Source organism: Pleurodeles waltl, chromosome 4_2 (genome assembly GCF_031143425.1).
Source record: "Pleurodeles waltl isolate 20211129_DDA chromosome 4_2, aPleWal1.hap1.20221129, whole genome shotgun sequence".
Classification (NCBI taxonomy): domain Eukaryota; kingdom Metazoa; phylum Chordata; class Amphibia; order Caudata; family Salamandridae; genus Pleurodeles; species Pleurodeles waltl.
This window is the reverse complement of record NC_090443.1, coordinates 807,167,554-807,189,518: the sequence shown is the minus strand read 5'-3', so window position 1 is coordinate 807,189,518 and position 21,965 is coordinate 807,167,554. Positions and strand designations below refer to the sequence as shown.

The window sequence follows — 21,965 nt, the reverse complement described above, 5'->3', positions numbered from 1 at the left end:
CTTTTAGTTTGACCGCAATGCAATGTGAAGGATAGCAAGGGGGATGGTAAAGTGGTCCATCCAGCCTAATGATTTCAGTGCGTTGCAATGGAATGCAGATGAATCCCACACGATGAGGGCAAGCGTATTACCTTGGTTAGGTAAGTAGGTTCAGTGATGCGCAGAATATTGAGTGGGTAGAGGGACTATTTCAAAGTGCTTGTGTTGTCATCTGAAAGATTGAAATCCCCATGCAACGTATGACTGGAGTGCTGAAGGGAGGCAGAGGTAATGAAATATAAGATTTTCTCTGTAAAGTTCTTGTCGGGGGAGGGGGAGAACTGGGGGCCACTTGATCAGATCAAAGACTCTTTGGGACGCTGGAATTAGGAGATGAAAAGTTTGAATGGCTTGGGTGTCATTGAATCGCTAAGGGTGCAAATGTAGGAGGATTAGTGGATGAGGGCGAGTCTTCTGCACATATTGTGTCTTGTACAGTCTGTTTTAACTTCTAAGCCTGCAGGGATGATCGTATCAAGTAAGGAAGGGGTTGTGAACTATGTATCTGTATTAAGTGCAATCAGGTTATGTTAGCCCTATGCCTGCTCTGTCAGGAGCATGGATAACTGCAGTGCATTGAAATGCATGAATTGGGGGTTTGTGCATTGAGTGCCAGTGAACAGTATGTAAATGAGTTTGCTGGTGTTTCATGCAAAACACAATCGGGTGTCTGATATAGGGGGTGTGGCAATGTAAGCCACAGTGACAGCTTACCGGAGGGGTTGTGTTTTATCCATAAAACTAAGCCAGAACAGATCAAAACAGGCAACACCTTTGACTTGGTCTCCCCTTTACAGGGGGAGCCAGTGATGACACCCCGAAGAAGACTTGTACAAGGTGTCTGGGGAGTGTGGATTGGCTATGTGGGTCAGCCATATTACTTGATCTGCCATGCTGATCCTTGGAACAGATCTGCTATGTTTGGTGGATTTTAGCCCTAGCATGAAGCTATCTGGTGAACAAGGTTTGGCGAAGTGTGCAGGGTATGCTACCAGTTGTACTATGCTGATGATTCTGAGGCAATAGTAAGGGCACAGTTCCCTTCATTGGTGGGAATGTACATGGTGAGCAAGGACAAAAGATCCATATGCTGGTGCCTATACCTTACCTATTTAAGTAATCAACACTTGCTTGTCTTTTCTTATTCAGAAGTTGATGCTACATGGATCTCAGTGAGAAGTCCAAAGTCATGAGAAGATGTTGAGTTAGCAGCAACTAAACTCTCAACCAAAGATTCTCCCTGAGAAAAGTTTGTATAGCAAGCAAAGCTGCTGGGCATGGCTTATACATCCATGTCTTGCCTAAATTGACTGCTGCTCTCACAACTGGAGTTCCTGGGAGATCTATGGCCATGTGCAAAGTCCATCTGAAATGCCTGCTGCCCTTGTACTCCGGGCTTTTGTCACAGTGAGTACCCACTCACAGGCTAGTCCTTGAGCTGTACGCGTTGGCACATGGGGTGTCATTCATTGGGCACACACGACAGGAGAGCCCCCAAGGCAAGGGCACTTCGATATGACTGGCTAGTTCCCCAAGGTAGGGGCAAGGCAGAGAGGCAGATCACCAAGAGCAAAAGTACTCCCACTTCATGGCGGATGGCCATCATTTTCAATTCAAAGTTCAACCGTTTGGCTTCAAATGCTGCCTCTCAGTTGTGACAACTCCAAGTGAAGGTACATTTTTGAGGCTGTACGGCTCTAGTCATACTAGAAGTCGCTTCACTATAGAAACATCAATGCTTTATTGTCTAGCTGTGACCCCGGAAACATCAATGTGTTGTAGAGCACAGGGGTGCCTTTCAAATTGCCTAGAAACAGAGTGAACAAAGCACGTTCTTCCATTGCTGGAAAGAGGTCCGTTTAACCAGCAAGATGTCTAGGATGGGGTAGATGTGTATTATTCTGCACCCAAAGAGTGTTTTAAGACATTTTGGAAGACAGCTTAGTGCAGGCAAACCCAAATCAAAAGGTAAGAGCCAAGCTATTCCAGATTTTCTCCATTTTGAAGTAGGAGTCTTGTTGCCAGCTAATCTTACATCACCTCTAGTAAGGTTGTTTAGTTATGACTCAAATTGACAGTTTTAACACAAATTCATTATTGGTCTCTAAGGAGCAGTCTTAATTGGTTATGAGGAAGAACAGTTATACTCTTCTTGTGTTCATTCTATTGTACTCTCCATGGCCACATTGTTGTTCCTCCATTAGGGAGTCTGTGTTTTTTTTATTTTTACAGTCTCTGGAGGAGTGTTGGAAGGTGTGATCTCAGTCTATGAACCATTGTGTTGCATGATATTTAGAACCCACTTGTCAGGGGTCATGTTTTGCCATTTCTGATATAAAACTTTGTCTTCTCCCCCCAAACAGTGTGCAATGAGATTGATTCCATACAAGTTGTTTTCTGGACTGCCACTGGAGGTCTGGACTTTACCTTAACCTCAAAAGGACTGTTTGTTCTGTCCGCTGGTGCCGTGGTGCCATTAGCTGCGTCCCACTACCTTGTCCACAACTGCGGCTTTGAAAAGGAAGAACCCCAGGACCTCTTCTGCTATGTGGTGTTCCCATCCAAAAAAAAGCCTGTAGGGCTCCCATGAGTTTGCTATTTGCCTTTATCTGCTCTCCAGAGTCAGCCTTTATTCATGACAATTTGTTTGGCAGGATAGTCTGAGTTGATAATATTGGTTGAACCTCAGGCTTTCCAAGCCTTTCATACTAACTGAACGATTGTCTATGTAGAATATAAGGAATATTTTAGGCAAGTGTTAGCTATCTCATTCCCCCCATCTGTACTTCTCATTTCTTTAGTTTATTAGTGCTCGCATTTTATCCAATTGCTTTTATCCATACTTGCTGAGCAGATATTGGAGTTTGCAATTCTCCACTGAGTACCAGATTACTTCCACCTCCTTTTATCAAAAGCATCTAACCTTTTGCTTTCCTTGACGTGTTGTGCTCCTCTAGATGTTGGTGAATTTGCTCTTTTGAGACCACTGATAATTAGGAAAGAGTCGTGTTATTTGTACTCTATGCATATGTGGTCTTGTGAGGGTTGCACTTTTGTAGGCTCGTTTCTGAAATGCCGCAATAACCTATTGTATTATAAAAAGCAACTTTGGAAGGTATTCATTTTTTTCTTTGAAGAGAAGGATGCACAGTCTCTAGGAGGAAGCAGGACTCTTGCTCCTCCTTTAGCTGCACCCTAAAGGTGCTCTGATTAGACATTTGGTGGGAAGGGCCTTAAATGGGTATGCATCTATTTCATCTTGAGATTTTGCCACTAGATCATGCGTACGTTATCCTGGTCTGTTCCTCTATGCTGCCAGGAGTTGCAGTACTCTCCGTCAGGTCCGACCACCTACCTAAGGATTTGTACAAGCGGAGAACCTCATGAATTCCTCTTTTTACAACAATGATTCAATTTCTGCTTCGAGTTTTTGTTTTAATACTAATCACCTTTTTACCGACTTCAACATCGATACACTTGTTTTGAAAGGGCGACTGAGTGGACTTATGAGTAACCTGCTTCCAACTTGCTCTCCTTTTAGAGTCTGAATGTTGTCTGCACAGGTATTTCCATTGAGTCAGATCATTCTTTTTACTTCCTTAGACAGTAAAATGCATTAAGCAAAGGAAGCTTAGCACAGTTATGCCTCCCCTCACCCCTTCAAAAAATAAAAAATAAAGTATAAAAAAATAAAAAGGCCTGCAAGCAATAAGAAAACAAATATGGGCAGCAATCACCAGCTTTTGGAAAGTCATTCTGGGGAGGTGGTGAGACCAGCTTGTTTCATAAGCAGAGAAGAGAGGGGCATAGAACACTTATAGATAAGTTGGACTCAGGAGTCAGCTGTTGAGCTGACTACATTCCACCTTTCTCTCTAATCCTCCTCTAAGACACCTTTTAACAGATGCTACCTATATTCCACATTAGAGTGGGAGTTTTGAAAGCTGATCTTGCACAATAAGTGGCTGTCCTACTTAAACATCTTGTTATGGCAAGCAAGTCCTCTCAAACAGCAGCCTTCAACTAAGGTAGCAATGTTCAGGATAAGCAGAATAATCAATCTGCTTCAGTGCTGAGCACAATGAGATTAGGAACTTGCTTTCTATAAGGAGGATACATTTTATACTGTTTTCCCAAAAGTATTTTCTTTCTTGGACAGCACCACAGTTTCAGTTTTTTGTCGAATGTACCTTTTTTGGCAAATTCAATATTACAAAAGACAGAAAACAGCTCTAAAGATCTGGCTTTCATGAATTCATAAGAACTTACAGAAGTAGACCAGGAAACTGTACTCCTAGAAAATGTTTATGAACTGTATTTTAACACAAGTAAATATACATGTGTGGCTGTGCTCATGTGAAAATCTGTTGAGCGTTTACAAGTTCACTATCCCTCCGACCACTTTTTCCCCAACCCTGGAAGAACTTCTACAGTTGTCACGAGTAAATTTCCTATCTTTCTCATTATAGGAAAAGATTTGGGAAGAGCTGATGAAAATCCTTAAAACATGCCAAGTTAGTAGGTGTGCAGACTCAAAGGCATTCCAGCCCTATAACTATTGCTTACCTCTTCCTCCAGTACATAGACCTGCAGAAAAGTGGCAAAATAAGGAAATTGCTATAGTATAGGATTGAAATTGCAAGTATTCAAACCCTACAATAGTAGCCCTGGCAAAATCAGAGCTCTTATACAATGCAATTGCTGCTATAATGCATCACCGCACTACATGGCACCAAAGGGACAAGCAGATTTTCTTTTTACAGGACAAGTAGATTTAAGAAGCAACGTGTCCCATGGACAAGTAGATATTTTAATAACTTCCACACCCCCTGTATTAGAAATGGGCGTGAGGGGTGTGAACAACATTTTAAGTCCCTTCCCTTTTGACACCTTCTCCCAGCCAGGATAAAAAATGACAAGCTGTTAGTGATGGCCCATTACTGTGCGGCACTCACTAAAACAAAATACTATCAGTTTAATGCTTCTTCTAGCCAGAGCCTAGCACCCACCTCGAGTTCGCTTCAGGGGGGTTCCCGTTTTTACCGGTTGGTTACTTCAGAACACTGATTTGGATACAAGAAAGTTCATCTTAATGGGATGTTCAGGAGCTTAGTCCACTAGGACAGGGTGAGTGTTTGACATATTCCTTAGTTGGAAACCCTGCATACAGAGTTCCACTGAAAGCCAGTTTAAATTGTTCGGTCTTTAAATGTTTCCGGAATCGCTTGTACCTGGGTTCAGGTCTCCAGTTCGAGTCAACCATTCCAAACCTTTGGCTCTTCACTTTTAAGGGATCTGACTTTCAACCTTTTCAAATGTTGCTGGCCAATCAGGTGGGCAGACAGAATTAAGCCTTCTGAATTGCTGATATTAAGGTACTAATATTGGTCTGCCTCAGTATGGACGTTGCACAAAACTTTAAATCTGAATCTAGTGGAAACGAATGGTGAGCTGTAACAACAGATCTGATAAGACTTCATTTGCAAAGGTGTAGAATTTTCAACTAAACCATTGTTCTCCCTCTCTCTGGAGTGGTAAATCAATGACCTAAAGTGAGGATTTGGATCCTCTCAATACTAATGTAAAAACATCACAAGCAGCTAGGTTCTGAAAAGTGGTCTATCCATCAAACACAGGGAGTCACTTTCGCTGCAGGGCTAGATAACTCTTAATGGGAAGCTTGACAGCACACGATGCATGAGGTATGGTTTTGCAAACCAGTCTCGCACACACTATGAAGTAATGGATTACTGACTAAGTAGAGAACAATGGAGAAGCTCCTCAAAAATGTAAGCAACCCAGTAAACAATCAGTAAATTGGGAACAATGAAGAATCCTGGTATTACATGTGGTAGTTACAGATCAATATGCTCAAAACATGCACGTAAAGTAGTTCAGCAGCACCCAAAACCTTAATAAAAAAATAAAAAAAATCTACACCCCAAAAAATGTAAAAACTCAAATCAGTTTAGTATGAAAGAAAAATGTAAAGAAATGCTGAAAATCCATTGAATCAGAATGAAAATGTCACTTACCCAGTGTACATCTGTTCGTGGCATCAGTCGCAGTAGATTCGCATGTTCTGCAATAGCTCGCCATCTGGTGTTGGGCCGGAGTGTTACAAGTTGTTTTTCTTCGAAGAAGTCTTTCGAGTCACGGGACCGAGTGACTCCTCCTTTTGTCTCCATTGCGCATGGGCGTCGACTCCATCTTCGATTGTTTTTCCCCCGCAGAGGGTGAGGTAGGAGTTGAATTGTAGTAATAGTGCCCATGCAATGGAGTGACTAAGTATGCACCTATTTAAGGTTGAGATGACACATATATAAATAATTGAAGGTAACTTCCAAACTGCTACAGGCTCCCGGGGAGGCGGGTGGGCACATGCGAATCTACTGCGACTGATGCCACGAACAGATGTACACTGGGTAAGTGACATTTTCAGTTCGATGGCATCTGTCGCTGTAGATACGCATGTTCTGCATAGACTAGTAAGCAGTTATTTCCCCAAAAGCGGTGGATCAGCCTGTAGGAGTGGAAGTAGTCTGAAATAATGTTCTTAATACAGCTTGACCTACTGTGGCTTGTTGTGCGGATAACACGTCTACACAGTAGTGCTTGGTGAATGTGTGAGGCGTAGACCATGTGGCTGCCTTACATATTTCTTGCATTGGGATGTTTCCTAGAAAGGCCATGGTAGCACCTTTCTTTCTGGTTGAGTGTGCCCTTGGTGTAATGGGCAGCTGTCGTTTAGCTTTAAGGTAGCAGATTTGGATGCATTTAACTATCCATCTGGCTATACCTTGTTTTGAAATTGGGTTTCCTGCATGAGGTTTTTGAAATGCAATAAAGAGTTGTTAAGTCTTTCTGATGTTCCTTGTTCTGTCAATGTAATACATCAATGCTCTTTTGACATCTAATGTATGTAGTGCCCTTTCAGCTACGGTATCTGGCTGTGGAAAAAACACTGGAAGTTCCACTGTTTGATTTAGATGGAACGGTGAAATAACCTTTGGCAAAAATTTAGGAGTGGTCCTTAGGACGACTTTATTTTTGTGTAGTTGTATAAAAGGTTCCTGTATAGTAAACGCCTGAATCTCGCTTACTCTTCTCAGGGAAGTAATGGCGATGAGAAATGCCACCTTCCAGGTTAGGAACTGTATGTCGCAGGAGTGCATGGGTTCAAAAGGTGGACCCATAAGTCTAGTTAGGACAACATTTAGGTTCCATGAAGGAACAGGTAGTGTTCTTGGTGGTATAATTCTCCTAAGGCCCTCCATGAATGCTTTAATGACTGGTATTTTATATAGGGAAGTTGAATAGGTAGTCTGCAGGTATGCAGATATTGCTGCAAGGTGAATCTTAATGGAAGAGAAAGCTAGGTTAGATTTATGTAAGTGAAGCAAGTAACCCACTACATGTTCTGGAGTTGTGTGTAATGGTTGTATTTGATTAATATGGCAGTAGCAAACAAACCTCTTCCATTTACTTGCATAGCAGTGCCTGGTGGATGGCCTTCTTGCTTGTTTTATGACTTCCATACATTCTTGGGTAAGTTGTAAGTGCCCGAATTCTAGGATTTCAGGAGCCAGATTGCTAGATTCAGCGATGCTGGATCTGGGTGTCTGATCTTTTGGTTGTGCTGTGTCAACAGAACTGGCCTGTTGGGCAATTTGATGCAGGGTACCACTAGCAGCGTTGTGTACCAGGGTTGCCTTGCCCAAGTTGGTGCTATCAATATGAGTTTGAGTTTGCTTTGACTGAGTTTGTTTACCAGGTAAGGAAGGAGAGGGAGAGGAGGAAAAGCGTAAGCAAATATCCCTGACCAGTTCATCCATAGGGCATTGCCTTGGGATTGTTTGTGTGGGTATCTGGATGCGAAGTTTTGGCATTTTGCGTTCTCCCTTGTCGCAAACAAGTCTATCTGAGGTGTTCCCCAGAGTTTGAAATAAGTGTTCAGAATTTGGGGGTGAATTTCCCATTCGTGGACCTGTTGGTGATCTCGAGAGAGATTGTCTGCGAGTTGATTTTGTATCCCTGGTATAAACTGTGCAATTAGGCGAATTTGGTTGTGAATTGCCCAATGCCAAATTTTTTGTGCTAGCAGGCTTAACTGCGTGGAGTGCGTCCCCCCCTGCTTGTTTAGATAATACATAGTTGTCATGTTGTCTGTTTTGACGAGAATGTATTTGTGAACTATTATTGGTTGGAAAGCTTTTAGTGCTTGAAAAACTGCTAGAAGTTCTAGGTGATTGCTATGCAGTTTTGTTTGATGTACGTTCCATTGTCCTTGTATGCTGTGTTGATCGAGGTGTGCTCCCCACCCTGTCATGGAAGCATCTGTTGTTATTACGTATTGTGGCACTGGGTCTTGGAAAGGCCGCCCCTTGTTTAAATTTATGTTGTTCCACCACAGAAGCGAGAGGTAAGTTTGGCGGTCTATTAACACCAGATCTAGAAGGTGACCCTGTGCTTGAGACCACTGTGATGCTAGGCATTGTTGTAAGGGCCTCATGTGCAGTCTTGCGTTTGGGACAATGGCTATGCATGATGACATCATGCCTAGGAGTTGTAATACCATCTTTGCCTGTATCTTTTGTGTTGGATACATGCGTTGTATGATGGTGTTGAAATTTTGAATTCTTTGTGGACTTGGAGTGGCTACTCCTTTTGATGTGTCTATTATGGCTCCCAGGTATTGTTGTACCTTGCGTGGCAGAATTTTGGATTTTGTGAAATTGACGGTGAACCCTAGTTTGAAGAGGGTTTGTATGATATGATTTGTGTGATTTGAGCACTCTATTAACGAATGGGCCTTGATTAGCCAGTCGTCTAGATATGGGAACACATGTATTTGCTGCCTTCTTATGTGTGCTGCGACTACCGCTAGACATTTGGTAAAGACTCTTGGTGCGGTTGTTAATCCGAAAGGCAGTACCTTGAATTGGTAATGTATTCCTTTGAATACAAACCTTAGGTATTTCCTGTGCGATGGGTGTATTGGTATATGGAAATAAGCATCCTTGAGGTCTAAAGTTGCCATGTAGTCGTGCAGTTTTAGCAATGGCAATACTTCTTGTAGTGTGACCATGTGGAAGTGGTCTGATTTGATGAAAGTGTTCACTACTCTGAGGTCTAGGATTGGTCTCAGTGTTTTGTCCTTCTTTGGTATCAGAAAGTACAGTGAGTAAACTCCTGTGTTTATTTGTGTGTTTGGCACTAATTCGATTGCATTCTTTTGCAATAGTGCCTGCACTTCTATCTCCAGGAGATTGGAATGGTGTGTTGTTAAATTTTGTGCTTTTGGTGGTATGTTTGGAGGGAATTGTAGAAATTCTATGCAATAACCATGTTGGATAATTGCTAGAACCCAAGTGTCTGTAGTGATTTCCTCCCATGCATTGTAATAATGACCTATTCTTCCCCCCACTGGTGTTGTGTGGAGGGGGTGAGTGACCTGTGAGTCACTGTTTAGTAGTAGGGGCTTTGGGGCTTTGAAATCTTCCTCTATTTCTAGGGAATTGCCCTCCTCTATATTGTCCCCGAAAACCTCCTCTATACTGTCCCTGGTAACTGGACGGTGTGGCTTGTGAGGTGCTGGCTTGTGTGCTTTGACCTCGAAACCCCCCTCGAAAGGGCGTTTTACGGAATGTGCTGTAATTCCCTCTGCTCTGCGGGGAGTAGAGTGCGCCCATGGCTTTGGCAGTGTCCGTATCTTTTTTGAGTTTCTCAATCGCTGTGTCCACTTCTGGACCGAACAGTTCTTTTTCATTAAAAGGCATATTGAGAACTGCTTGTTGAATCTCTGGTTTAAATCCAGACGTTCGGAGCCATGCATGCCTTCTGATAGTTACGGATGTATTAATTGTCCGTGCAGCTGTATCTGCAGCGTCCATGGAGGAGCGGATCTGGTTGTTGGAAATGGTCTGTCCCTCCTCAACCACTTGTTTTGCCCTATTTTGTAAGTCCTTGGGCAGATGATCAATGAGATGTTGCATCTCGTCCCAGTGGGCTCTGTCATAGCGCGCAAGTAGTGCCTGTGAGTTCGCGATGCGCCACTGGTTTGCAGCTTGTGCTGCGACTCTTTTACCAGCTGCATCGAACTTGCGGCTTTCTTTATCTGGGGGTGGTGCATCTCCAGATGTGTGAGAGTTGGCCCTTTTCCTAGCTGCTCCTACAACAACAGAGTCTGGTGGCAGCTGTGTAGTGATGAAAGCCGGGTCTGTAGGAGGCGCCTTATACTTTTTTTCCACCCTTGGTGTGATTGCCCTACTTTTGACCGGCTCCTTAAAGATGTCTTTTGCGTGCCGGAGCATACCAGGGAGCATAGGCAGGCTTTGGTAGGAGCTGTGGGTGGAGGAGAGTGTGTTAAATAAGAAATCATCCTCGACTTGTTCTGAGTGGAGGCTTACGTTGTGAAATTGTGCTGCTCTAGCCACCACTTGAGAATACGCGGTGCTGTCTTCTGGTGGAGATGGCTTTGTAGGGTATGCCTCCGGACTGTTATCTGACACTGGGGCGTCGTATAGGTCCCATGCGTCCTGATCTTGGTCACCCTGGCTCATGGTGGTGTGAGCTGGGGAGTGTGATGGAGTTTGTGCTGGTGAGACGTTAATCACAGGCGGAGGAGAGGGTGGTGGGGTAACTCTTTTCACCACTTTTGGTTGTGGTGTTTGTTCCGTCTGGAACTCCAACCTTCTTTCTCCTAGTGGGGGGAAGGGTGCTTATTTTTCCTGTCCCCTGCTGTATGAAGATACGCTTTTGCGTATGGTCCACATCAGTTGCTTGCAGCTCTTCCTCAAACCTATGCTTCTGCATTTGGGAGGTTAGCGAGTGCTCTTCTGTATAAGAGCCTGAAGCTGGGTCGCTTGCAGTTTGTTTCGGCATCGAAACCCTGTCTGCGTGTTTTTTCGGCTCCGAGGTGACTCTTTTCTTTTTCGGGGCCGAAACCTCTCGGCGTCGATCTGTTTCGGTGCCGCTGTCTCGGCGTCGAGCCGTGTCGGCACCGGCATCTCGGTGTCGAGGCTTGTCTCCAGCACTTTCTCGGTCCCGAGAAGGCTGCGTGCCGGTGTCTCGACCGGAGTCGGACGATCTCGGCACTGTGTGGGCCTTTTTCGGTGCCGACGGGCGGTCACCGAATTTATGGGTGGAGCCATGGCCTGGTGGCAGTGGCGTCCCCTGGGCCTTGTAAATGTTCTTCCGAGTGGATTTCGACGTCTTACTCACGGTTTGTGTATCGTCGAATCCTTCGGAGTCCGAGTCTTGGATCGAGAAGGTACCTTCTTCTTCCTGTTCCTCGAACTCCCGTTGGGCTGTCGGTGCGGACGCCATCTGAAGTCTTCTGGCTCGACGGTCTCTGAGTGTTTTTCGGGACCGGAACGCACGACAGGCCTCGCAGGTGTCTTCGCTGTGCTCAGGTGACAGGCACAGGTTGCAGACCAAGTGTTGGTCTGTGTAAGGGTACTTATTGTGGCATTTGGGGCAGAAACGGAACGGGGTCCGTTCCATCGGCGTTATTCAGCACGCGGTCGGGCCGACCAGGCCCCGACGGAGGATCGAAAAACTACCCCGAAGGGCACCGGAGCTCTTCGATCTTCGATGCGGTGTGGAATCTAAGTACGCCGATCCCGAACGCAACAATACCGACGAAAATCTTCCGAAATTAGCTAATTTTCCGTTCCGAAACTCGGAGCGACAGGAACACGTCCGAACCCGATGGCGGAAAAAAAACAATCGAAGATGGAGTCGACGCCCATGCGCAATGGAGACAAAAGGAGGAGTCACTCGGTCCCGTGACTCGAAAGACTTCTTCGAAGAAAAACAACTTGTAACACTCCGGCCCAACACCAGATGGCGAGCTATTGCAGAACATGCGTATCTACAGCGACAGATGCCATCGAACATATGGATTTTTAAATAAAATACAAAAGGCATAAGTGTTCACAGAATCAAGGGAGAGCAATTCTGTCCATATACTGGCCGAATTCAATGTTTATGCACCCATGAGTACATAATCTCAAGGTGCTGGGACTCTAGTATAGACAATTCATAAGAGTTGCACGAATATCAATTATCCTTTGTAGCAATTCCCGGGGTAAACTATGAGCCAGGGGCAGTATTATAGCTTGGTGCTTGGAATATAATGTGGCAAAACAAGGCCTAACTGATAATTCCAACTCACTGGTAACTAACCAGCCCAAAGGTCTGATCAATGCATTGCCCAAACCTGAATCAATCACACTTTAACAAAACAATTCGGAATAGATTTAAAACTGCAATTAGAGTTGATATAAAATAATAAACATTTATATCTCGTAAACGTTCAGCTTTAGGCCTATGACCCGCATTTATTACCAACAGTCGTGGGATTTCCAATCTCAATGGCCATGAGATATTCAATGTAATTCCAATTACATAGTAGTCTTGTCTCTGCAAAACATCTGCAAATACCATAGCCACACATGGACTTAAACGTAGTTTTGCTTGAATACACTTTTCCCCCAGAACATATATATATATTTTACAGGAGATCAATTTTTGCATTTATCTATCAACCTTATTTTCTTCAGAAGTGGTGCTTAAGGAAAAGATGCTCTTTCATGCTCGAACTGTAAAGATGGAAAACTGCCTCAAGAAGAACTATTCAGACTGACCTGCTCCTCAAACAAGTTTTACCACTGGATACAATACTTTGATTAAGAGTAAGGAGAATGAGTTCATGAACCAGTAGCTGAAGAGCAAGAATCAAATCCCCCTTCCAAGACAGTAAACTGTTTTAATTTTACTTAAATGTCTTACTAGAAGAGCATGAAAATGAATCTTTGTTAAGCATCCCCCAATGTTAGAACATTGTCACAGGTTTAGTTCACACATAAATGGACTTTAAGAGGCAAATTTACAACTATGGAGAAACAGAAATCATTTCTAAAATACAGGCTCTTGATGAAACTGTAAATACAGACATGATATTCAAAATATTGCTCTAATTTCTGGTGTGCCAACAGGGAGACTATGAGACAAAAAGATCCCTACCTTTAGAGCTTTCAATGTACCTTGAATGGGACTATTTTAGAAGGAATAATGGTTGCTACTAAAGAGCTGATGCACATGACTTATGATGGAATCAAGTGAACCCAATACAATCCCTGCCTCAAGGTGTTTTTTGTATTTCTAAGACCTATAAAGAGTGATCAAGGAATGTTCAAAAGGTATTCAATTAAGTCTAAAATAAAGTGTACAATTCAAAAAGACAACCATCACTGTAATTTTAATTGATTCTTTCTTGCCACCCAGAAAACATTTTTTATGGGATAAAACAGATCTGTCAGATTTCTGAAGCATGATCCAAGTCACTAGTGATAAACGTGTTACCATTTATTGTTGAAAAATTGCCTCCCCATTGTGCAAACGTCTCTAATTGATAGGTGAATGCACTAATGGACCCAACCCAAATGTTAACATTTGTTTATTTACAGCTAATTTTCTTTATTTTAGAAAACAGTTTAAATAAGGCAAGTAAGCTGAATAACATTTTTTTAATTTTGCCATTTTGGTACTAAAAGGTCTCCAATACTTTGTTGCCTGTCCTGTACAGCTTTTAAAAAAATAGGGCAATACCATTTTGTTTCCTACTAATCTATGTAGCTAGGATGCTACCAATATGTTACAGTCAGCTAAAAAGGTATGTGTAAAATAACATTAAATAAAATGAAAATCCTAACGCCTAACAAACACTGAAGACAGCAAACTAAGAAATTGTTTAATTAGTCATCCTATCAAGTCCTTTTATGTTTTCTTGAAGTGGTAATGGTTCAATTTCACAGGGGCATATTAAATAACCTACGATCGTAAGGGGCTGGAAGGTCCTCAACATCAGACTGTGGAGGGGGGAGGAGAAAGGTCAAGCCCCTCACAGGTGAAAATTGGAGATCAGAGCTGAGCCCATAAAATATTCAGAAAAATGTTTTTGGTTTATATCTATACACTGGTGGTCACAGTTGAAGTAACTGGTTTTAAGCAGAAAAGGGTACTCCATATTCCACAAAACAGCATATTACCTTTCCCTCATTCAGCAAGAATAGATACTATTAGAACGGTATAACAGTTACATCGATTATGTAAAACCACCTTCATACCAGGGTTTTTTCCCCAAGTGTAGTTCAAATATACTACAAAAAAAAAAAAAAAAAATCAGTGCTACTCCTTTAACCACACAAAATATTAAAATGCTCTCCAGGCGACTATCACCTAGGGGCAAGCATTTTATATTTATTTGACCCATAAAAAGACTCACTTTGGAACACAAACATTTGGGGGTAGTGAAAGGCGCAATGCATCAGGAAAGTCATCTTTCACCAAGTGGTCTTGGTTTGACCACTGGGCCAAATACAGCTGCTTGAATTTACCAATGTGCTTTCAAAATGTTCAAGTTCATAAATCAACTGTTGTATAGAGAACATTAACAGGGATGTCCCAGATTTAGTGTGGGGGATATATTGAAATGAATTACGACTAGAAGTTAGCATCTCACACAACACTAAAATCTTGCCAAATTAATTTTGCATGTCACAGACAGTGTGAAAAGCAGAGTAAAGAAATCACAAACAGTGTGTTACTTAAAACCAGTTTGTAGTTTGGGAAGAAGGGGGGGGGGGGGGGGAAGAAACAATCCTTAATTTAAAAAAGAAAAAAAATGAAGTGAAAGCTTTAGGGAACACACTTTTCACACCTATATTTCAAGTTTGGAAACGCATATTTTCAAGCAGCAATACAAAAAAGTATCCATGAATAATGCATAATCTCTGAAAAATTATGAAAACATCCCTGCTACCATTACATTTCTAAATACAAAACGGACTACCATTTGTTGCTTCTGTGTAGCAAGAGAAGTCCATTTTCAAAACAGATAAAATTCAGTCTTTTGGTGTGAATGGTATGAATGACAGTCTTAAATTTGTTATAGTTGTTTAGGATCCATAAGCATGCAAAGCCTTGTAGAGGAGGGCCCATCCAGGGCATCAAGATTGACTTAAAATCCAGGTTAAGCTAAAGCTGGGAAAGCCTCTGGGTCATCCACATCAGGAGCTGATGAAGCAGTCAACTGTAAAATAAAAATGGAAATGTACAGAACAATGAAATGCAAATAAATGACTCACTTAGTGCACCACAGTTAAAGAGCAAACAGAAGCCTACCAAATGTACTTTAATTGGCAGTCAAATTTATGATTTTGTGAACAGATTGCCAAAGAAAGCACTGACATCTCAGTGCATGGTCTATCTCCATGTGTAAATTATAGTTTTACGATTCTTGATTTTCACCAAGTGCCCGGGTCAAGGAAACAGCAAGAACAGCCAAGTTTGCCAGTGTTAGTTGCATTCAATCAATAAGACACAGCTAGCACTCCATCCTACTGCTCATCCATCATGAAGGTTAGACAGATCATTAGTCATAGTTGTGCTACGTTTCACAGATAAAAACCGAAAACAAAGTATTTTCCATCTGCATTTACTCTTAAAAGTGAATAAGGATAAATTGCTTACCTCTAATTCTAGTTCTCTTTCAGGGAAATCCTTATCAAAGTCATAAGCACTGATTAGTCTCGCCCATGTGTAGGGACCCTAGAGCACTATATGGAAAATGTCACTTACCCAGTGTACATCCGTTCGTGGCATGAGACGCTGCAGATTCACATGCTGTGCATTATCCTGCCATCTAGTGTTGGGCTCGGAGTGTTACAAGTTGTTTTTCTTCGAAGAAGTCTTTTCGAGTCACAAGACCGAGGGACTCCTCCCTTTCGGCTCCATTGTGCATGGGCATCGACTCCATCTTAGATTGTTTTCCCCGCAGAGGGTGAGGTAGGAGTTGTGAATATACTAAATGTGCCCATGCAATGGAGTAGGTATGTATGTACATAATGTGTATTAAAATAATATTTATTTACAATTTTATTCCAACTTATAACGGCTACAGGCTCCCGGGGAGGTGGGAGGGCGCAGGGGAGGTGGGAGGGCGCATGTGAATCTGCAGCGTCTCATGCCACGAACAGATGTACACTGGGTAAGTGACATTTTCCGTTCAATGGCATGTGTAGCTGCAGATACACATGCTTTGCATAGACTAGTAAGCAGTTATCTCCCCAAAAGCGGTGGCTCAGCCTGTAGGAGTTGAAGTTGTTTGAAATAAAGTTGGTAGTACTGCTTGTCCTACTGTGGCTTGTGTTGTTAACACATCCACGCAGTAATGTTTGGTGAATGTATGAGGCGTAGACCATGTGGCTGCCTTACATATTTCAGTCATTGGAATGTTTCCTAGAAAGGCCATAGTAGCACCTTTCTTCCTAGTTGAATGTGCCTTTGGTGTTATAGGCAGTTCTCTTTTTGCTTTGAGATAACAGGTTTGAATACATTTAACTATCCATCTGGCAATGCCTTGTTTGGATATTGGATTCCCTGTATGAGGTTTTTGAAAAGCAACGAACAGTTGTTTTGTTTTTAGCATTTGTTTTGTTCTATCAATGTAGTACATTAAAGCTCTTTTGATGTCTAATGTATGTAGTGCTCTTTCAGCTACAGAATCTGGTTCTGGAAAGAACACTGGTAGTTCTACTGTTTGATTTAAGCGAAACTGATATGACTTTTGGTAAGAACTTTGGGTTAGTTCGCAAAAATACTTTATGCTTGTGAATAAAGGGTTCTTGTATGGTAAATGCCTGTATTTCACTTACTCTTCTTAGAGATGTGATGGCAATGAGAAACGCTACTTTCCATGTTAATGAAAATGTCACTTACCCAGTGTACATCTGTTCGTGGCATTAGTCGCTGCAGATTCACATGTGTGGCACAGTCCGCTGCCTGGTGTTTGGCTCGGAGTATTACAAGTTGTTTTTCTTCGAAGAAGTCTTTTTGGTCACGGGACCGAAGGACTCCTCCCTCCTCGGCTCCATTGCGCATGGGCGTCGACTCCATCTTAGATTGTTTTCCCCGCAGAGGGTGAGGATGGAGTTGTTTGGTATAAATAGTGCCCATGCAATGGAGTGAATATGTATGTACGTTAAGAGTTTCTAATAATTATTTACAAATGTTCAGATGTTTAAGATTTATGATCTACTTCTAAACGGCTACAGGCTTCCCGGGGAGGTGGGAGGGTACATGTGAATCTGCAGCGACTAATGCCACGAACAGATGTACACTGGGTAAGTGACATTTTCAGTTCGATGGCATATGTTGCTGCAGATACACATGTGTGGCATAGACTATAAAGCAGTTACCTCCCCTAAAAGCGGTGGTTTAGCCTGTAGGAGTTGAAGTAGTTTGGAATAATGTTCTTAGTACAGCTTGGCCCACTGTAGCTTGTTGTGCATTTAGTACGTCTACACAGTAGTGTTTAGTAAACGTATGAGGCGTAGACCAGGTTGCAGCCTTACATATTTCGCTCATAGGAATGTTTCCTAGAAAGGCCATTGTAGCACCTTTCTTTCTGGTGGAGTGTGCCTTTGGTGTAATAGGCAATTCTCTTTTGGCTTTAAGATAGCATGTTTGAATGCATCTGACTATCCATCTAGCAATGCCTTGTTTAGAGATTGGATTTCCTATGTGTGGTTTTTGAAAAGCTATGAACAGTTGTTTTGTTTTCCTGATTAGCTTTGTTCTGTCAATGTAATACATTAGTGCTCTTTTGATGTCTAATGTATGTAGTGCCCTTTCAGCCACAGAATTTGGTTGTGGGAAGAACACTGGCAATTCTACTGTTTGATTTAAATGGAATGGTGAGATTACTTTTGGCAGAAATTTTGGATTTGTTCTTAGAACTATTTTATTGTTGTGTATTTGAATAAATGGTTCTTGTATGGTAAATGCCTGTATTTCACTTACTCTTCTGAGGGATGTGATTGCAATGAGAAATGCGACCTTCCAGGTTAGATATTGCATTTCACAGGAATGCATGGGTTCGAAAGGTGGACCCATGAGTCTTGTTAAGACGATGTTAAGATTCCATGAAGGAACTGGTGGTGTTCTTGGTGGTATAATTCTTTTTAGCCCTTCCATGAATGCTTTAATAACTGGTATTCTAAATAGAGACGATGAATGAGTAGTTTGTAGGTAAGCAGATATTGCTGCGAGGTGTATTTTTATAGATGAAAAAGCGAGATTTGCTTTTTGCAAATGTAGTAAGTATCCTACTATGTCTTTAGTAGAGGCATGTAATGGTTGTATTTGATTGGAATGGCAGTAGTAAACAAATCTTTTCCACTTAGATGCATAGCAGTGTCTAGTGGAAGGTTTTCTAGCTTGTTTTATGACCTCCATGCATTCTTGTGTGAGGTCTAAGTGTCCGAATTCTAGGATTTCAGGAGCCAAATTGCCAGATTCAATGATGCTGGGTTTGGATGCCTGATCTGTTGTTTGTGTTGTGTTAACAGATCTGGCCTGTTGGGTAGTTTGACATGCGGTACTAGTGAAAGGTCTAGTAGAGTTGTATACCAAGGTTGTCTTGCCCATGTGGGTGCTATCAGTAGGAGTTTGAGTTGGTTTTGACTCAACTTGTTTACTAGATATGGAAGGAGAGGGAGAGGGGGAAAAGCGTACGCAAATATCCCTGACCAACTCATCCATAGAGCATTGCCTTGTGATTCGCGGTGTGGGTACCTGGATGCGAAGTTTTGGCATTTTGAGTTTTCTTTTGTTGCGAACAAATCTATTTGGGGTGTTCCCCAAATTTGAAAGTACTTGTTCAGAACTTGGGGGTGAATTTCCCATTCGTGGACTTGTTGGTGGTCTCGCGAAAGGTTGTCTGCTAGTTGGTTTTGTATTCCTGGAATAAATTGTGCTATTAGGCGAATGTTGTTGTGAATCGCCCACTGCCAAATTTTCTGTGTTAGGAGGCACAATTGTGTTCCTCCTTGTTTGTTTAAATAATACATTGTTGTCATGTTGTCTGTTTTGACAAGAATGTATTTGTGTGTTATTATGGGTTGGAAGGCTTTTAACGCTAGAAATACTGCTAACAGTTCTAGGTAATTGATATGAAATTTTGTTTCGTGTATATCCCATTGTCCTTGAATGCTGTGGTGATTGAGGTGTGCTCCCCAGCCTGTCATGGAAGCATCTGTTGTTATAACGTATTGAGGCACTGGGTCCTGAAATGTCCGCCCTTTGTTTAAATTTTTGCTGTTCCACCATAGAAGCGAGAGGTATGTTTGGCGGTCTACCAACACCAGATTTTGAAGTTGACCCTGTGCCTGTGACCATTGTGATGCTAGACACTGTTGTAAGGGTCGCATGTGTAGTCTTGCGTTTGGGACAATGGCTATGCATGATGACATCATGCCTAGAAGTTTTAGCACAAATTTTGCTTGTATCTTTTGGTTTGGAAACATAGCACTTATTACCTTGTGGAATGCCTGCACTCTTTGTGGACTCGGAGTGGCAATTCCTTTTGATGTGTTGATGGTTGCTCCTAGATATTGTTGTGTTTGACACGGTTCTAGGTGTGATTTTGTATAGTTGATGGAAAACCCCAGTTTGTGAAGGGTTTGTATGACAAATGTGGTGTCGTTTGCGCATTTTTTTACTGTGTTGGTCTTGATTAGCCAATCGTCTAGGTAAGGGAACACATGTATCTGTTGTCTCCTGATGTGTGCTGCTACTACTGCTAGACATTTTGTGAACACTCTTGGTGCGGTTGTTATTCCGAATGGCAACACCTTGAATTGGTAATGTATTCCTTTGAATACGAACCATAGGTACTTTCTGTGAGAAGGGTGTATTGGTATATGAAAGTACGCATCCTTTAGGTCTAATGTGGTCATGTAATCTTGCTGTTTGAGCAGTGGAATGATGTCTTGTAGTGTGACCATGTGAAAATGGTCCGATATGATGTAGGTATTTAGTGTCCTGAGATCTAATATTGGTCTTAATGTTTTGTCTTTTTTTGGAATTAGAAAGTACAGGGAGTAAACTCCTGTGTTTTTTTGTTGTACTGGTACTAACTCTATTGCATCCTTTTGCAGTAGTGCTTGAACTTCTAGTTCTAAAAGTTCTAAATGTTGTGGTGACATTTTGCGTGTTTTGGGGGGGATGTTTGGTGGGAAGTTGTGGAATTCTATGCAATAGCCATGTTGTATTATTGCTAATACCCAATTGTCTGTTGTAATCTGTTGCCAAGATTGGTAGAATTGGCTTAGTCTTCCCCCCACTGGTGTTGAGTGAAGGGGTTGCGTGACTTGAAAGTCACTGTTTAGGTGGAGGTGTTTTTGGAGTCTGGAATCTTCCCCTACTCCTTGGGAATTGACCCCCCCGATATCCCCTGAAACCTCCCCTTTGGAAGGAACCCTGATATGGTGTGGTTCTTGTTTGTTGGCTGGTGGTGTCTGTGGGTTGGCCACGAAACCCCCCCTCTAAATGGAGTTTTTCTGAAAGAGCCTCTGCTCTGCGGGGAGTAGAGTGCGCCCATGGCCTTGGCCGTGTCTGTGTCCTTTTTAAGTTTTACAATGGCTGTATCCACTTCAGAGCCAAAAAGTTGTTTCTCGTTGAAGGGCATATTAAGGACAGCCTGCTGGATTTCAGGTTTGAAGCCTGAAGTGCGTAGCCAAGCGTGTCTCCTTATGGTGACAGCAGTGTTGACTGTTCTTGCTGCAGTATCGGCTGCGTCTAGTGAAGAGCGGATTTGATTGTTTGAGATCGTTTGTCCCTCTTCCACTATTTGCTGCGCCCTTTTTTGGTATTCCTGGGGAAGATGGTCTACGAGAAGTTGCATCTCGTCCCAGTGTGCGCGGTCATATCTGGCCAACAGCGCTTGTGAATTTGCGATGCGCCACTGGTTGGCTGCATGTGATGCTACTCTTTTCCCTGCCGCATCAAATTTTCGGCTTTCTTTGTCCGGAGGTGGGGCGTCGCCAGATGTATGTGAATTTGCTCTCTTGCGAGCTGCCCCTACTACCACGGAGTCAGGTGGTAACTGCGAAGTAATAAACACTGGGTCTGTGGGTGGTGGTTTGTATTTCTTATCCACCCTTGGGGTGATGGCTCTTGATTTTACTGGCTCTTCAAAAATTTGTTTTGCGTGCCGTAACATCCCTGGTAGCATTGGGAGACATTGGTATTGGCTGTGTGTAGCCGAGAGGGTGTTAAATAAAAAATCATCCTCTATAGGATCGGAATGCAGTTGGACATTGTGGAATTCTGCTGCCCTAGCCACCAGTTGCGAGTATGAGGTACTGTCCTCTGGCGGTGACGGCTTTGTGGGGTATGACTCTGGATCATTGTCCGGCACTGGGGTGTCATACAGGTCCCAAGCGTCTTGATCCTGATCGTCATGACTTATGGTAGTTTGCGCTGGTGAGTGCATTTGTGGCGGTGTTTGTGCCGGCGATGCCTGTGGTGGAGAGGGCGGAGGCGTGACTTTTTTAACCACTTTGGCTTGTGGTTGTGCGTCATCCTTTGGAAGTCCGATCCTTCTTTTCCTCATGATTGGGGGAAGGGTTGATATCTTCCCTGTGTCTTGCTGGATGTACAGTCTCTTTTGTGTGTAGTCCGATTCTACACTTTGGAGCTCTTGTCCAAATCTGTGCATTTGGCCACTTATTCCTTGTTCCTCTGAGTAGGATGAAGGTGTGGTATTTTTCGGCGCCGAGAGAGAATCTTTTTTCGGTTTCGGCACCAACAGAACTTTTGTTCCTTTCGGCATGGATTCTCGGTGCCGATGTTTTTCGGTGCCGGTATCTTGTTTTTGTCTCTCGGAGCCGCTTTCTCGGCTCCGAGGTTGCTCCATGGCGGTCCCTCGACCGGAGTCGGGTGTCTTCGCTATGGGCGTGCCCTTTTTCGGCGCCTTCGACGGGTCGCCTGTTTTATGGGTCGAGCCATGGCCTGTTGGCAGTGGCGTCCCCTGGGCTTTCGGTTTGTCGATGGATTTACTTTGACGTCTTACTCAC

The 21,965-nt window shown here is 42.9% G+C and overlaps 1 protein-coding gene across 2 annotated transcripts in view; it reads right to left on the bottom strand.

Moving 5' to 3' along the window:
* Nucleotides 1–12,353: 12,353 nt before the first annotated feature.
* SERBP1 (SERPINE1 mRNA binding protein 1) overlaps nt 12,354–21,965 on the bottom strand; it is a 221,264-nt gene continuing 211,652 nt past the window's right edge. For both annotated transcript variants that reach the window (XM_069232469.1, XM_069232468.1), the window contains exon 9: nt 12,354–15,136. In XM_069232469.1, coding sequence (XP_069088570.1) covers nt 15,077–15,136 — 60 coding nt within the window. In that variant the 3' untranslated portion in view covers nt 12,354–15,076. The remainder of the gene's footprint in view (nt 15,137–21,965) is intronic.